Source organism: Centruroides sculpturatus, unplaced genomic scaffold (assembly GCF_000671375.1).
Source record: "Centruroides sculpturatus isolate CEXI.00-Female unplaced genomic scaffold, Cexi_2.0 scaffold1416, whole genome shotgun sequence".
In the NCBI taxonomy this organism is placed as follows: Eukaryota; Metazoa; Arthropoda; class Arachnida; order Scorpiones; family Buthidae; genus Centruroides; species Centruroides sculpturatus.
The window spans coordinates 188,349-207,355 of NW_019385551.1; the positions used below are offsets into that span (position 1 = coordinate 188,349).

At 29.8% G+C, this 19,007-nt stretch overlaps 1 protein-coding gene across 1 annotated transcript; it reads left to right on the forward strand.

The window, feature by feature from the left end:
• Positions 1 to 358: 358 nt before the first annotated feature.
• LOC111640042 (glycine-rich selenoprotein-like) lies at positions 359 to 14,679 on the forward strand (the record flags this gene model as incomplete). Its single annotated transcript, XM_023386044.1, has 4 exons — positions 359 to 451; positions 4,501 to 4,588; positions 6,395 to 6,413; positions 14,564 to 14,679. Coding segments are annotated over exons 1-4 (242 nt in total), but the record flags the coding sequence as incomplete, so codon positions are not given.
• Positions 14,680 to 19,007: the final 4,328 nt, after the last annotated feature.

A 19,007-nucleotide genomic window follows, 5' to 3' on the forward strand; every position in this document is an offset into this window, starting at 1 on the left:
AGTTACAAACTTGATAATTTTCAAGAAAAACAATAAATTTTTTATATAAAATGAAAAATTATACATAAATGCACACCGAAACCAAAGATGTCGGCCATTGCGGACTTTTCGTAATATCTAATATTTCGATAGGTCGCACGGCGTTACGAAATTACAATTTTTATGAAAATTACATTCCAATTTACGTAAAATCGTTCGACGAGGGTCTTTTTGCCGCTGCTTCTTTTTAAAAATAAAAATCGTTAGCGTGAACATTTATGCAGTGGACATGAAACTGTTTAAAAGTTCATACGTTCATAATTTAATTAAAAGAAAAAAAAAAGCATTTAATAATTTTCACACTAGAGGTCGTTATTAATAAACGTCATCGTTCGCCATTTTTGTGATTTTCACTTCGGTAGTGAGGTGCGATCATTTGTTTGCCTTGTCGAAATGCCTTATGTAAACGAACGTGAGTTTGTTTTCTTTTTTCTATGCTAATATGTTTATTGTTTAGTAACTAAAGAAATAAAACTTAAACAAATAATTTACGTATTATTTAAAATCCATTTAGTTTTCTTTTAGATGAGACGTAAATAACCAAACTTAAATATAAAAATGTGATATTTTCGTAAATGATGGCAAGTATCGAGAATAGTAAAGCTTTCTTTGTTTAAATAACTGCAAATATTTCCTCCATAAGAACACATTAAAACAATCCTTTAAGAACCGACTTTCCTTGATAAAATCTGATGATTGGTCGTGGAGGCCCTTTGGTGGCTGACCGGTTCTGTTTCCTGAGTGCTCGGTTATGGATCTGTGCCTCGCCGGGACGTTTTCTCGTAGACTTTTCCGAGTTTTCTCCACATTTGCATTACAGGTGGTTATCCTTAAAAGACCTGATGGAAGGTATTATTCTCTACTCCCCCATGCATGATTGAGCAGTAAGCTTTGTCCGGCAAAAGCGGATCGTATGGTACAGCAACGAAGCTAAAAGCCCACGTATTAACTTGGACGACGAAGAGAATAAAATTGATCGTGGGTTCGCATCCGATTGACGAGCTGGCCGCGTGGAGTTTTCCGTCTTTTCTTCACGTGTCTAATACCTAAATAGAGATCGTATAAAGTCCTCCCTCCTATCGAGAGGAGTTTCTTTTTGGCAGATTGCCTGTGTGTTGTGTTATGTTTCTCATCAATCCAAAACTTTCTTCAAAATTAATATCAATGTCAATTTGAAATGTCGATAAAAAATCTTTTGTACTATAAAGTAAACTATACATTGATGCAATTTCAGTTAACTTATCTATAGAAACAATAAACTAATGGGTTGTCCTCGACCTGTCTGTGGATATTTCGAGACTTGGGTATTGACTACGTGGATAACCACTATATTTGTTACATTACAATTATATTTATTTATAGTATTTGTATATGTTAATAAAATTTTCCTTTTAATATCGATTTAAAAGTTAAAATAATTTCACCATTTATTGTTACAAAATCAAATTATTTTCTTGATGTGAAATAATGTGGAAGAAATATGTTTGTGATAATATGACTTCTTTTTGTGAACACATTTGACAGAAATTAAAATTGCATTAATATAATGTATTTATAAATTGATGTTAAATATATTACTTTTTCCATCTAATTTACTTATACATAAATTAGGAATGAGGCCATGTTTTAAAAAGTGTCCCTGTTTGTGTCAGTCAACCTTGACTGACTTAATTTGACAAAATGGTTGAAAGACTGACATTTAAAAAAATTTATGGATTGTATGCATATACAGTAATTGTTGTATATATTTGTATAAAGTATTTAATTAAAGAAGAAAATTTTGAAGCTATTTTTGTTGCACTGCAGGCTTGTTTTCTTGTACAACTTTGTTCCCTTTTTTTCCTTTTGAGATATAATCATGATTTTTTTCTTTTGGATGACTGACTTTCATAAGTATAAAAGAGTAGGTGTGCTGGAGGGGGAGGAAACTGATTAACTACTTTAGTATAACTCGAACTGATTTGAAACATTTTATCATTTTTGTAATAATGATGTATGTTTCTTCTTTATACATTTACTCGTATTAAATTTTTAAATACAAACCATCATATTTAGAAAGTAGGAGAGACCAGAACATTGGAAAAATCCACTGTTGGAACACTGTTGGAACAGTGTGTGGTTTGGATTTTTTTTTTATTGAATAACTGTTAATGTTAGTTAGCATGTTAAAGGTTGTTTCATCAGATGTTGCAAATTAGTTGGATGTTGTTATATACAAAATATTTATAAAACATTAAAACAGATTAGTTCAGTGTCATTATATATATAATAATGTCCAACTAATCTTTTTTAATGTTTTATAAACAGAATTTTCAGAAGGAAAAAAGTTTTTCAGAATGCCGTTTGTTTCAATTTACTCTGAACCAGTGGTATGTTGAAACAGATCATAGGGTAAGTTGGAACTATATATTCTGGTTAATGTAAATGTAAACCATAACAACCAATATATATATATATATTCATACACTGATTTCCAAAACTTAAGGAAAAATCACAAAAATAGCAAAAATTCATTCAAAAACAATCCAATCACTACAAAATTTGAGTATGTAGTTAAATAAAATGTGCTGAACAAAACTTCAATATGCAAAATAGTGGCACTTCAATTGGAATGCACCATCTGCAAGTAGCATAAAAATGCATGTTTAACAGTAAGACTATAGTACTGTGATATTATAGTAACAAGAAATCTGGGATAGACACTTTGTTACAATGATTTTGAGGCATTATTTGCTGGATGAACTGTGGTGGATGGCAATTGAGAGATTAGAGGCAGGTCAAAGTCAGACAGAGGTAGCCATATGGTTAAATGTGAGTCTTTAGACTTTAGCAAAAATTTCAAATCACAGATTTGGCATCCAAAGGTTCAGTGAACCTTTGGATGCCAAATCTGTTGAGCACTTTGGAGGCCAAGAGCTATGTTGAGCCTGATTCATTTGTAAAACCTTTGGAGGCCAAGAGCTATGTTGAGCACTGATGACTGATATTTGCAGTTATTCACATGAAGGAGTAGAATCAAAACTTCAGACTATGAGGCGTTAAATATAATTAAAAATATTTTATTCTTGAGAGCGCTTTCGACGTAAATATGCACGTCGTCTTCAGGCAATTCAAAATCGAATCTCTATTCGATTTTGAATTGCCTGAAGACGACGTGCATATTTACGTCGAAAGCGCTCTCAAGAATAAAATATTTTTAATTATATTTAACGCCTCATAGTCTGAAGTTTTGGAAGAAGTTTTGATTGAGATAACTGTTGGCGTGACATCTGACCCCAGTACTTAATACTCCTAACATGAAGGAGTAGAACTTTAAATTGCCAACTTCAAGTTAGGTCTTCTCATGCTACAGTTGTCAGAAGGATGGTGTCAACGTCTACTGTGCACAGAAGGCTTTATGAAGGTGGTCTGTACATGAAGTGACCAGCCATTTGTATGCTGATCACATTGCCATATTTAAACTATATCAGTGATTTTAAAAACTACGTATTTAATTTTCTTTCTTTAAATATCGATCAAAAAACCAATTGTACTGTAAAATAAACAGGCACAGCCTTCTCACTGAAATTCTATTTTTTTTATTGTAGTGTAGGACCTACAAACACTTGTCTTTTTCTTTCACCTGCGACCCCCATGTAAGGCTTCGCGACCCCCGGGGGTCGCGTCCCACAGGTTGAAAAACACTGGCTTATACGTTAAAACATCGGGCTAACTTTTACAAATGAATTTATTTATAGCTTTTAGTTAAAAAATAATTTATTTATATGTTGTAATATGATCTTTGTATTCAAAAGCATAATGTTTAAAAATTAGAACACAGCTATATTTAAAAGCTAAAACTTTTCAAGAGATAGAACTGTTTTTTCTGTTGTTTGCATTTTTCCTGATGAGGGCCTCTGAAAGACAGCCGAAAATTTTTGAACATTAAAGTTTATTTTTGTTCATTTACTGCTGGAATTAGCATTTAGGTGTGAATTTGTGTGTTTAGTATGTATACAATATTATGTAATTTGCTATTTTTTATGTATTTACATAAATTTACTGTTATATCTGACAACTACTGTTGTTTATCATTGTCATTAATTTTTATTGTTTCTTTTAAATGTTTTTGAAGGTTATTATGTTCAAAAACATTTGAAAGAAAAGGTAGAAATTAAGATTGGTTAGATTAGATTGATTAGATGAGTATTCATTTTGTAAATAATTTTTAATCACTTTTATAGCATTTATACAAAGTTCGTTATAGTCTTATATTAGCAGATTTAATTTTGATAAAATAAATCTGCTAATATAAAATAGTATTTATAATGTTTTTTAAAGGTGTTTTTTTTTATTTCAGTTAGTTTATTAATTGTTGATGTTTATAAATAATAGTTTGCATTTCACTGTAAAAAATATTTATGTATTGTTTTCGTAATAAAATGTCTGAATTACAAAATAATTTTTCTTTTTATTTCTTAGGTGGTATGGTATCAGGTTCTCAGTCTTCATGGGGACTATCAAAGTTAACGTATTGGTTTTGGGAGATATGTAACATTGGATATCTTTTGTAAGTTTGAGTTATTATTTCTAAATTTAAACTGATTTTAATAAAACATCTAATTTAATGCTAATAAGAATTTTTTTAGATTTAACCTGCTTTTGAGATGGTTTGATTAAGCATAAATTTGTCGACACAGAGTTTTCACTTTACAGCTGTTATTTTCTATAGATAATGATTTACTGAAATAAATCATTATCTACCTATACAATATATATACAGTATACAAAATAACACACATGACACTTTTAATGACTGATAATATCCATGAACATACAATAAGCGGTTTTATCACATTAGCCCATTCCAAAACATATGATTTAATAATAATTAAATTATAATCTTAGTAACATGTAATAATTAATAAATCTTTGTTATACAAATTTTAATTGACTGACATTAAAATATGTTAGTGAAAAATTTTATTTTATTGTTTTAATTGAATTTAACTAAAATTGTCTTATTTAATTATGCTACTTAAATGTTGTTTTAGCTATTGTTTCCAGTAATAGTGAGTTCTAACATGATATGGATTCAATTGTATTTTAGTATTGTGAAAATATTTTTAAAATGTTGTGCCTGAAATTATGAAACAGACTGCATCTATAAAAAATCTGTTATATGTTTGGGATGATATAATACTGCTAAAAGAATTCTTTGAAACAATTAAATGGAGATTGATGTATGACCCATCACTTAGTAAAAAAGTGCATTGGATGATCATACCAGAATTCAAAAATCACTTCATGGGAATAGTTTATGGCAAGAAAGACTATTTTAGATAGAGAACAGCTATACTGATCACTGGACTGACTAACAGACAGCATAACAATTCTATCAATTAGTTTTGGTAAACATGGCAGTAAGTTAAGGACTGGATGGAAAAAGTGAGAAACTTATCATGCTTTTTTCAAATATCTAAATTCTATCAAATGTAAATCTACTGTAAATACACTCCTACCTAGATAAATCTCACCATCAAGTGGTATATTCTGCGTGATTTAAGCTAAGCCTTTAATTTAAAGTATCAGTGTTTGTTTTATTTTTGAGTAGTATTGAAATACTTTTATATTTAAATTAATAATTTATCCTTATAGTTTTTATAGTTAATTTTTACATAAATGTCTATGTATATAGTAATATTAAACAATCGTAGGCCAGGTGGCTGAGCAGTTAAGGTGACAGCCTACTGCTCTGGAGGACCCAGGATCGAATCTGGAGGGGTCGAAAAATCCTCGGGAATTTTTTGCAGGTTGGTCATCCAGATATATTGGGTTCCATCTACCATCCAGCTGCCCCATTGTGGACCTGGTCAAACCCATAATGGGCTTGCTGAAAGAGGTCCTCTTTCAGCAAGCTCACATGGCAAAAAGAGTTTTAAAAAAAATTATATTAAACAATTGTAAATTATTTAATAATTCAAAATTTTGTTTTTCATTGAATATTGAATCACTCAACACACTTATTGATGAAATATTTAAATTTAACTTTAGGCTCTTGTGAAATAAATTCACATTGTGGTTATTAGATAGCATTGCTGTCAAGATAATTGTAGAATTGTAAATTTAATAAAATTTTGAACTATTGAATGTAAATTTGTGTGTCAATCATGTGTCTGTGGTTTTTTTGAATTTCATAGTGAAAAAATTACATATGTTTTAATGTATCGATTATATAAAACTTAGAGTACTTTTTACATTGTTTCTGTAAATAAAAGTAAAAAATGATGATATATTCCCTTTTTAATTTAAGCAAATAAATATATTATTTGACTAAATTTTAAAATTAATTAAATATATGACTTATTTTTTTCAGCTTGAGAACATTAATAGAGGTAAGTTAAATTTCAATGTTTTTATAACTTAATAACAGTATTATTAGTTTTTATTGTATTTATAAAATGAATATCATACTCAGCAGTTATTTACTTTAGATATAAATTACATCTTAGGTTGTGTACACATTAGGCATTTTGAAGTGCATGCTTCAAAATGCACACAATACACACACAAACGCGTGTTGATAGATTTTGGTTAGGACGTGCATTTTGTGGGCGTCAGCCGTGCGCTTTGAGATACTTATACTGCCATGTTGTACATTCGATCGCACACTTTCGGGTAGAGTGGACGCACGTTGTCCGAAATGGAGAATGATCATTTCGATACTGATCTATTTATTGATAAAATCCAAGAGAGACCAGCCATCATGAAATGATTTTATAGACATTCTAAAATAATTAAAAAACTTGGGTTCATATTGTCTTAGTTTCGGATACAACGTCAAACATTCCATGCGTCAGTCTATCTCATAATATTGGGTGCGCCCAAAATTCTCTTTGCCTCTGCCATTGTCTTTTATAGCGATGATAGAGGAGTCACACACAAGCAATTACTTTCACATCCATTTCCAAGCTGAGCTAGTGCAAATGGTTGTCAAATGCCGAGCTAAACGTGCGGTATGTATGCTACTAACACGCGTTTAATGCAACGCCCAACGCGTACTAGCCCTTAAGGTATACAAGTTATTTAAAATATTTAGTCAAACTTATTTAATATGAAAGTCTATATTCAACTATACCAGCTAGAAATAATAAAAAGTGTGTCAATTTAAAAATAATACCCACTTTATAGAAGTGAAGTATAATATATATATATATATATATCTCATTGAATTAAATAATGTTTTGAAGTTCATTTTTAGAGCTCCAAACAAAATATATTGAAATGTTTGAAAACTGTTTGTGGAGTTAAGTGGAATTATAGTTTTAGTGTATTATAGTTTTTTTTCTTCACTGCAAATGGTTTTTTCTTACTTTTTTCAAAAGGCATTTTGTTTTATTTTCTATCTCTTCATGTCTCACCATTCCCTCTTTACTTTCTGTTACTTTCTGTAATTTATAAAGGCAAAACTTTTTTCTTAAACTGTGTTTTATTGTATGCTTTACTAGATTAGTAACGAGCTGAATGTTCGTAAAAATTTTTATATGATGATTGTTTTGCTGATGACAGCTGTTATAAAAAAACAACAATAATATTTTATATTATTGTTGGTTTTTTATGGAATTGCATTTTGTCAAAAATAAAATTAAGATCTGTGAAAATTTATTTTAACAATTAATTTAATATTGATTTTTAGATTTTTCAAAAATTGCATTATTTTGAACAGGAAGGTATACTTTTTAAATGATGGGCCAAATTTTTTCATTTTCATAATTTGTAAAATTACTGAAATGATGTAAGTAAAAGTTTGTTAATTTAGCATCTGCAATCAGAGTAGTGCTGAATTAACTTACGTTTTCAAATTTTTACAAAATTTGATAAGTTATATGTGATCTGAACATTTCAAATATTTAATAAAATTAATAAAATATTTAAAATATTCAATGGGGCTGGAAATTTAAATTAAAATAGTTCAAGAAATTTTAAAAAAAAGGATTCTTTTAAATACAAGGATAATTTTCAAGCTGTTCTGGCTTTAGTGGCAATTAACACATTCAAACTACACTTCTAACAAGAAAGGAATTATTTATTCTCACTTTTCATTATACAACTATGGGTGCATTCTTTTATTCCTCTGCATAACTCAGTGCGAGCAACATCTGTTTAAAAATTTCTGCGGAATGCGTTCCTAAATTCCTGTTGGAGTGCACGCCGTCAAACGGCAAAAACAGCTGCTTGTAGCAGTCGTTTGCGGTGGAAAGCAACATGGCGTCCCCCATGGTTCAGATAGTTTCATTTCAGAGTCCATTATGTGGTTTTATGAATGAAAATTTAGAAGTTGTGAAAGCGCAAGTTAATGCACGCGGTGATGTAAGTGTCTTTTCGAATTTTTTCAAATGGTAGGCGGCATTCTGATTTTTTCATGGCTATTTTGAATGTTCTTTCAACAAATAATCCATTTTATGGTTAAATTTTACAATTTGGACTCTTCTTTTGCCTTTAAAAGCTCATATTTTAGAATTATAGATTTCTCCATCACAATACTATTGTAGTGAGTACGAAATGACAGGGTTCGGACTCACTGATAAAGAAAACACGGGTCATACAAATAATTATCACTCGAATACGGTTTTGAGGAAGGAAATTTATAATTTATGTATACAAAAAAAAAAAAATATATAATATTTAAAACACTAGTATACTAATTACTTAGATTACAAAAATGCTTAGCCTAATGGTAATATTTACAATTTATACAGTGATGAGTACATGCTGGAGGGGTTGATGCATTCTTTGAATGTTGTTCAATTTTAGCCAAAAATTTACAACGGAACGGTCGTACTACATGTGAGTATCAGTTATTCCTTTTACCTTCTGTCTCTAATCAACAGTTCTTCCACTCTCCATTGAATATTATTGTGGATGCAAACAGATTCCATTCAACAAAGAGCCTAGCGCCTCTTCCCTACTCTTAACCCTTCCTTTGCTTATCTCTTCTCTCGGGCTTCCCTGCCTTCATAGCCTTCCGCTGGCTTGCTCTCCACTAGTCCCAGGCAAAGTCCAAAGAAAAAAAAGCCCTTGTGCTTGTTATACACTCCCTTTTATACCCCTTCCATCAGGGTTTTTCCCGTCACATGATGTCATCACAACCAACCCCAGACTGAGTGGTCGCCGAAGACAGAGGCATGTGACAAGCAGAACGTCTTACAACAAAATTATCACGACAAAAGGGGGGTCCAATGCAGAACCGACCCCGATACAAAAAGAATAGAAGTAAAAATATATACATATATAACAATTTAGTGACAGAGCACTACACTATATCTTTCTTTCTATCACCGTTGTTCCTAAATGCCTACAAACAGCAGCGCACTCCCGTAGTAGCGGAGACGCAGAATGACCGCTATTAACAAACGCACCCTATAAGTTACCTATCACATGCATTTCACCAAAGTAATGACACTTTGGTCTCTTTAGTGATGCAATTCAATCCAAGTGCAGTTCATTTATAGTTAACAAATCTATCCCAGCATGCATCAACATTGATGCTATTATTTAAATTAACATTATTTATAGTTTTCTTATTTATTATCAAGAACTGTTCTTTAATTTTTCTCTTAACAATATTATTTTCTTTAAACAATATATTATATACATATAATGTTACAATTTGACTCACTACAATGCAAATACCATGGTGATGTCATGATACTTAATCGAATAACTGCTTGATGTTGATGTTTTTTGAGTAATCTTTTTGTTTCTCTTATATAATATCTCATTTCATTTTCACACGTATGGTATATTTTGTAAACCACTTCAGTTGTCTTGAGAATATTTCTTTCTTTTCTTTTTTCATGCAGTTATCTGGATACTCTGTTTTTTTTTTTTTGGGAAGGAGCCAACCATGTGGAAAATTTGCTAAATTCACCTTTATATTTCTCAAATAAACCTTTTATGTATGGAAACTGGAAGTATTGAAAAGATTGCAGCTTTATTTTAACTTTGAATCTATCTGAAATAAATTTATTATACCGTTATATCTTAAGAACCTTCTAAAATGAAGATTCTTAAGATATGTGTTTAATAAATATTTATTAAATGTCTGTTTTGTTTCGGTTTTGATATCTTTTTTTAACATAGTCTGTTATTGATAAAGAAAATATTATCTCCATTAAAAATATATTCTGTTTAATTGATAACAGACAATATGATTTATAAATTAATAGATTTTTTTTAACATTACCTGACTTTTCATACTTACGAAATTTATATATTTCATCTACTCTTGTAACTGTTTTATCCAGATAATTAATTAATTGTAGTTATAGTTGTATAATGAAAATGAGAATAAATAATTCCTTTTTGTTATAAGTGTAGTTTGAATGTGATTATTGCCACTAAAGCCAGAACAGATTGAGAATTATCCTTGTATTTTAAGATCTGGTCTCTTCTGCTTGAGGGTGCTGAAAATCGAGCCATAAGTTGCTTGGTGTTTGTACCTTGTGATACAATATATTAATATTATGATATGACTCTCATCCAGTAGAGGGCTGTGTGATCAGTAAAAATCATGAATTTGATTTCATCCAATTATTCTCTAAATTTTTTTACAGCTCATACTTTGGCTGGACATTCCAACTTGGTTGCCATACAGTTCCTTTTGGCCTTTCGGAGTGTTCTACATGCATATATGATGGGTCTTTCTTGACAAAGAACAGCCCCTAGTCCAACTGTGCTAGAATCGGTGTAAAGAGTAAAGCTTGTTGAGGCAACTGTAAAATAGGAGCAGTTATAAGCTTATCTTTTAAAGATTGAAAAGGCTTCTCACATTTGGGGCTCCAATTCCATTTGATTCTTTTGCATCTTAATTGATAGAGGTTTGTCTCTTCTTACATATTGTGGAATGAAGCAGCTGTACCAGCTACACATTCCTAAGAACACACTTAACTGTTTCGTATTGTGTGGTCTCGGAAACTCCCTGATAACTTGTACTTTACTTTTTTCAGTGGATAACCCCTATTTGTTTACCTGAAATCCTAATTGATGTACTTCCAGTTGATAAAAATGACTCATAGCTAATTTAATTGTCAGTCCTGCCTTTGACAATCTTCAGAAGACTTCTCCAATATGTTGGAAGTGTTTTGAAAAAAGTAGAATAATATATGATTGTCATCTAAATATATCTCACAATATTGGTACTTTATTCCTTGCAGGACTTGATTCATCAGACGTTGAAATGCCACTGAGAAATTTTTCAATCCAAATGGCATTACCAGAAATTTGTAAAACCCTTTATTAGTAATAAAACTTGTCTTAGGCATATCCTTTTTTTTACAGGCACCTGCTGTGACAGATTCAGAGTAGTAATGAATTTAGCATTCTTAGCAAATTCTGAAATGACAAGGGCAAGGGAAATTTATATGTTATCTGATTATTTCTCACAATGAAGTGTGATATAAATGACACAAGGGTTTTTTACATGTATTTAATTCTCTTTTTCCATTTGCCAAGACGCATTTCAGGTCTTTGCTCCTCAGCTGTCAGCTACAAACAAAGGATCTAATGACTTACAACATAACATTTAAAACAACAATTGTTCAACAAAGAATGTACATTTTCTGTTAAGGTGTTATACATTTATTTTCTTGAAAATGTATAATAGTGTGGGTTTGCCTTTAAAACACTAAGATACTTATAAAAACTTGGGTTCTTAAACAGAACTTAGTTCTCATTTCTCAGCTCAACCAAGCTGTCAGCATCTTACTCTCAAATCCATTTACACACTTGAAAAATTTAATAATCTTTAAAATTTATCTAATTTATTAAAATATTTAAAATCCATTTTTTAAAAAATTGAAAAAGATATCTATTTATGATGCTTATAAATTATTTTGGCTTAATCATACACGTTTTGTCTAATATCATTAATGCTAAATATGAACAAATTTTAATATATCTACATCCAGTTATGCATTTAAAAGGTATATTTATAATTGCATCAATAATTCAATAAAATATAAAATGTATTCTTATTTTTAGCATTTTATAATATTAGGTTGTTCGGAAAGTAAGTTTGTTTTTTTACCACTAGACGGATTAGTCGTATTTTTCCCGCCATTTTCATTCTAAACCGTATTATCATTGTATATTTTGACAGCTATCATTTTAAGGCTTATTTGTAAAAAATTTTGTTTGATTTTGTGCAATTGTTTATTTTTTGTGTCCCATCAAATATGGAAGATCGAAAGCAGCATTTTCGGCATATTTTGCTCTGTTATTACTGAAAAAGTAAGAATTTTGTTTAAGCAAGAAAAAAATTGTGGTACATGTATGGAGATATGTGTTGAGAGAAAGACAGTGCCAAAACTGGTTTACAAAATTTCATTCTGGCAATTTCAATATTGAAGGTGTACCACGTTCTGGATGGCCAGTTGAAATCAATGAAAACAAAATAAAGGTACTGATTGAAGCAAACTTCTGAATAACAACATGTGAAATCACTAAGAGATTAAATTTGTCAAATTGAACTGTTTATGATTACTTGAAACAAATTGGTTTCGTTTCAAAGCTTGATATATGGGTTCCACATATTCTTAAAGAGAGATGCTCTCTTTGGTGGGATTTTAAGGAAATTTTTTTTTGGAGCTTTTACCAGACAATTTAACAATTGATTCAAAAGTGTACTGCCATCAAGTAAACAAATTGAGTAATATCATCAAACAGAAAAGGTGGCCAGAATTGATCAACAAAACAGGTGTAGTGTTTTACTACGATAATGTCAAATTTCACACAAGTTTGCTGACTCGTCAAAAAACTGTTATAACTTAGATGGGACGTGCTATCGCACCAACCATATTCACCAGATTGAGCACACTCAGATTATTACTTGTTCCGGTCTATACAAATTATTTTTAACTGTAAGACATTTACTTAAAATGACAATGTCAAAAATCACTTGGATCAGTTTTTTGTAAGCAATGATTAAAACTTTTATGAATGTGAAATCATGCTACTACCAGAAACGATGAGAACAGGTATTTGAACAAAATGGTCGATATATAATTCAATAAAATATTTATTTATTATAAAAATGTGTTTTTTCCACAGAAAAAAAATGAACTTACTTTTCGAACAACCCAATATTTGGATCTATTTTCCATTTGTTTTGATGCTAAGATTTTTATTAATATTATTTTTACTTTTGAGGATAACTATACTTATGTAGGCTGGTTTTTTTTTCAAAGCTCCGATGGTCTGGTCCATAATAAAAAGGACAAGTGTAAATAACAAAATGAATTTATTACGAAAAAGTTAGGTATAAACATGGTTACTTTTCGACATAATCACTGTGAAGATTGAGGCATTTATCATATCTGTGGACGAGCTTTTCCCATCCCCTTGTCATAGAATGTTGTCGCCAATAACTTGAGATGGGCCCTAACGTCTTTTTAAAGATCATCATTAGTCTTGAACCTCTGCCCTCTAGCCACTTTTCCTGTTCAGGAAAGTGGTGGAATTGGAGCTATATGCTGGGTGTTTAAAGGTGGTGAAGATTTCCACCCACCTTAAAACTTTTTAATATGTGAAGACTTCCACCTCTTTCCTGAACTGAAAATGTGTCTAGCAGGGGTTTGAGACTAATGACAAACTTCAAAACAACGTTGTTAAGGCCATCTCAATTCACTGGCGGCAACATTCTGACAAGGGGATGGAAAAGCTCGTCCACAGATATGACAAATTCCTCAATCTTTACGGTGATTATGTTGAAAAGTAACCATGTTTGTATCTAACTTTTGGAAAAAAAATTCATTTTGTTATTTACGCTTGTCTTTATTTTATGGACCATCAGAGTTTGGAAAAAACAACCTTTGTACTTCAAATTTTTTGCTATATGTATTTTTTCCTGTTGTAAAATTTTAACATTTTCTCTGTCTATATTGCAATTATTCAGTGTACAATGGTCGTAGAACACAGAATTAGTTATTCGATACTTTAAATCTGCAATATTCTCTTTTAATCCGATTTTCGTTTTTATTTTAGTTTCAACCATGTAGTAATGGGTGTTTTCACAAGTACACAAGATTGAATATACTATGTTATTTATTTCATTTATGTCTTGTTTTTCTTTCTTTATAGAATAAAAAGAAAACAGTCAAAAATGTAATTTATCTTAGGTGGGGATAATTTAACTTTAATCTTGTTTAGTTCCTTGTCAGTTTCTTCATATAGTCATCTGAAGTACAGGAATGCTATGTATCTGACAGTTGGTTTTTGATTCTCTACTGATTTTTCCAATTTTTACAAAATTAAGCTGCAGTTGAGCTGAAAGCCAAAAATGTAATTGAAAATTTTGTCAAAAGAATGTGTATGTGTGTCAGAACCATGGGGGCATTTCTCAGATATTTTATTCTATATTTAATTGCAATGTTTATGCTTTAAAATGATGTAACACTTTTGCCAATTAATGAATAAATAAAATGTTCTTTTTAAAATTTAAATCCTGAGTTACTTTTGGTGACACACTCTATTTAAACTTTTATAGCCAGCAATTCAGCAAGGATCTAGCAGTTGGAGAAGTTCTGGTGGTGGTCGAAGTGGAGGAGGAGGATTTGGTGGTGGTGGCGGCGGCGGTGGAAGAGGCGGCGGAGGTTTTGATAGGTGTGTGTGGTTTTTTTTTTTTTGTTTAATTTTACATAATTAATATTCTTTATGAAATGACTTTTGTTCGTTTTTAAATTTATATTAATTATTGATCATTATTTAAGGGGGAAAAATCACTAAATAAAAAAAATATATTGATAGAATTTCCTGCATTATTACTTTTATAATTTTATGGAATTATATCTCAGAATGAAATTCATTGATTTGATAAGAAGATATTTTAAAATTTGAGATTAAAATTTTATTTGTTTAATTAGAGATAAGATTCTATTAACTGTGAATAGGTTGTTTTTATATGAAAAAAATTTTCTCCTCTATCACAATTTGCCCTTAAATATTATTATACATTATGAAATTTTGCACAATATATATAAAAGTTACAAGCAGAACATTCAAGACCTACATAGTCTTCAAAATGACTTATTACTATAATTACAAAGTTTTTCTCAATACACCTTTCCTTGCTGTTTTCTTACTATATCTTTCCCACTATTTCAATTTTTCTAATCAAGATGCTTGACTTTGAAATGCTGTTAAATATTCCATATAAATATATAAATAAGCATTGAAAAATGTCGCACAGTCAATCAGAATCAAAGTTTCATCTATGGCATGTGATCTATATTTTTCTAATGATGCAAGTCTAACTTTACATTCCAGCAAACTGGAATTGCTGCCCATTATTTGTCTATTGTTTTGCAGATTTAATTGATGATTTCAAGTACAGTATATTTTGATTTACAATTTTGTTGTCTGCATACATACATTGATTATAAATATATAATCATCAACAATATTTATAATATTTTTCCTATTAATTTGGGTTTATAATTTGAGAAAAAAATTTTTTATATTTTTGATGACGATGATGGCAGCAAATCCTGTTTTATTACAATGTAGTTTTTTTTTACCTTTTACACAAGTTTTAAAATTGATTTTTCTTAAAATTTTTACGTCATATAAATTTTTTGCTATCCATCTCATTCACAGCTAGTAAATGTAATTGATTTAAAATAATTTTTTTAAAATTAATTCTGCTGATTTCTACAATTCTACTATGTAGAAATCAGAAGAATTGAGGGAGTAACACAATACCAGTAGGGCATCTATATAAACATGTGGAGTATGTGTTTTTACTCATTAATTGCTATTAAGCATAGTGACTGTGGTTTTTTTCTGAAGTATTTCCTATGAAATTCAGTGCACTTCTGCCATCATTTTGGCCATTGCTTGAAGATTGGTAACCTTTTGCTATATTCTTCAGGATCACTTTGGATACTTTGACCACTGCTGTTCTGACAGGAAATAGATTCCTGTAATGTCAGTTTTAGTTCTGGAAATAGGAAAATGTGTGATAGTGTCAAATTTATATTGTATTGTGGATGTGTGATGCACAAGATGTTCTTGGTCAAAAACATTGTTACCATATTAGCAATGTGTGGTCATTCAGTGACATTTAGTAGGCAGGTGGCAGAGGACATTGTCTCTGCTTTAGTATCTAAATGAAGCATCATATATTTATGTAATTCTTTGGACAGATGGATCAATAAATTTTCTAGTGATATATTGTATATCTACAATTTTTTAGTTCTGTTCTTTTGAAAGGAAAAAATTGGTCTGAATTTGTTTTGACTTGCCCTTGTATTAAGTAATTTTTCTCTTTTATCATAAACATAAACATCAGTATTTCTATTTTGTGGAACTTATATACATGTCTGAATCTTTCCTGCATTAACTGCAACATATGACATTTATATTTTGTGTTCTTGAAAACTTGCAGTGATTTTATTTAATATTATTTTGTTTATTAAAATGTTTCAAAAATTCAGGAATATTTTATAATCTTTAAATAAAATGAGAAGATATATAAATCACTTTGTCTAAGGACCCAAAAAAAAAAAAAAACACTTTCCTCACTAAATTCTACTTGATGAAATTGTAATATTCTTTTATTGACATCCTTCCTTAGTAACATTTGTAGTGTTCTTGTATTTCTCTGTATTGGTCCAATTTTTTCTCTGCTTATGATCTTTTTTTGTGTAATATTTGCCAATAATCTTCTTGCATAACACCTTTATCTTTCACTACTAACGTTATTCTCTTCTCTCTCTCTCTATAATCTCTATTTCATTTTTAATATATTCATCCCAGATGGCACTAAGTTCAAATCCATTATTTAAATTGCTTTTATTTTTTCTATTTATAATACTAATAGGTTCTTTTATTTTTCTTTTTGTTATGTTTTTTTTGTGATGTAATATTTTAATTCCGTTCATATCTATATTGGGCTGCAATTTGAAAAAATTATAGACCTATAATTTCTACTGTCATCCATCTGTCTGTGCTTCCTTAATCTCAAAAATGGAAGTAGATAAATGACAGTCCAGACCAGATATGGAAAGCTTGGGCAGGAGGCCCCAATTAACTATATCCAAATTTCCAGTCTAGACCAGAAGTCAGGTGAATTCAATTGAAAAATTTTCTCCTGAATGGAGTTACATAGATGGCTAGCATGACTATTGTTATCAGCAAAACTATGATGTACAGAGACAAGACACTACAGATTTGAGATAGAGAACAAACATTTTAAANTTTTTTTTTTTTTTTTTTTTTGTTTAATTTTACATAATTAATATTCTTTATGAAATGACTTTTGTTCGTTTTTAAATTTATATTAATTATTGATCATTATTTAAGGGGGAAAAATCACTAAATAAAAAAAATATATTGATAGAATTTCCTGCATTATTACTTTTATAATTTTATGGAATTATATCTCAGAATGAAATTCATTGATTTGATAAGAAGATATTTTAAAATTTGAGATTAAAATTTTATTTGTTTAATTAGAGATAAGATTCTATTAACTGTGAATAGGTTGTTTTTATATGAAAAAAATTTTCTCCTCTATCACAATTTGCCCTTAAATATTATTATACATTATGAAATTTTGCACAATATATATAAAAGTTACAAGCAGAACATTCAAGACCTACATAGTCTTCAAAATGACTTATTACTATAATTACAAAGTTTTTCTCAATACACCTTTCCTTGCTGTTTTCTTACTATATCTTTCCCACTATTTCAATTTTTCTAATCAAGATGCTTGACTTTGAAATGCTGTTAAATATTCCATATAAATATATAAATAAGCATTGAAAAATGTCGCACAGTCAATCAGAATCAAAGTTTCATCTATGGCATGTGATCTATATTTTTCTAATGATGCAAGTCTAACTTTACATTCCAGCAAACTGGAATTGCTGCCCATTATTTGTCTATTGTTTTGCAGATTTAATTGATGATTTCAAGTACAGTATATTTTGATTTACAATTTTGTTGTCTGCATACATACATTGATTATAAATATATAATCATCAACAATATTTATAATATTTTTCCTATTAATTTGGGTTTATAATTTGAGAAAAAAATTTTTTATATTTTTGATGACGATGATGGCAGCAAATCCTGTTTTATTACAATGTAGTTTTTTTTTACCTTTTACACAAGTTTTAAAATTGATTTTTCTTAAAATTTTTACGTCATATAAATTTTTTGCTATCCATCTCATTCACAGCTAGTAAATGTAATTGATTTAAAATAATTTTTTTTAAATTAATTCTGCTGATTTCTACAATTCTACTATGTAGAAATCAGAAGAATTGAGGGAGTAACACAATACCAGTAGGGCATCTATATAAACATGTGGAGTATGTGTTTTTACTCATTAATTGCTATTAAGCATAGTGACTGTGGTTTTTTTCTGAAGTATTTCCTATGAAATTCAGTGCACTTCTGCCATCATTTTGGCCATTGCTTGAAGATTGGTAACCTTTTGCTATATTCTTCAGGATCACTTTGGATACTTTGACCACTGCTGTTCTGACAGGAAATAGATTCCTGTAATGTCAGTTTTAGTGCTGGAAATAGGAAAATGTGTGATAGTGTCAAATTTATATTGTATTGTGGATGTGTGATGCACAAGATGTTCTTGGTCAAAAACATTGTTACCATATTAGCAATGTGTGGTCATTCAGTGACATTTAGTAGGCAGGTGGCAGAGGACATTGTCTCTGCTTTAGTATCTAAATGAAGCATCATATATTTATGTAATTCTTTGGACAGATGGATCAATAAATTTTCTAGTGATATATTGTATATCTACAATTTTTTAGTTCTGTTCTTTTGAAAGGAAAAAATTGGTCTGAATTTGTTTTGACTTGCCCTTGTATTAAGTAATTTTTCTCTTTTATCATAAACATAAACATCAGTATTTCTATTTTGTGGAACTTATATACATGTCTGAATCTTTCCTGCAT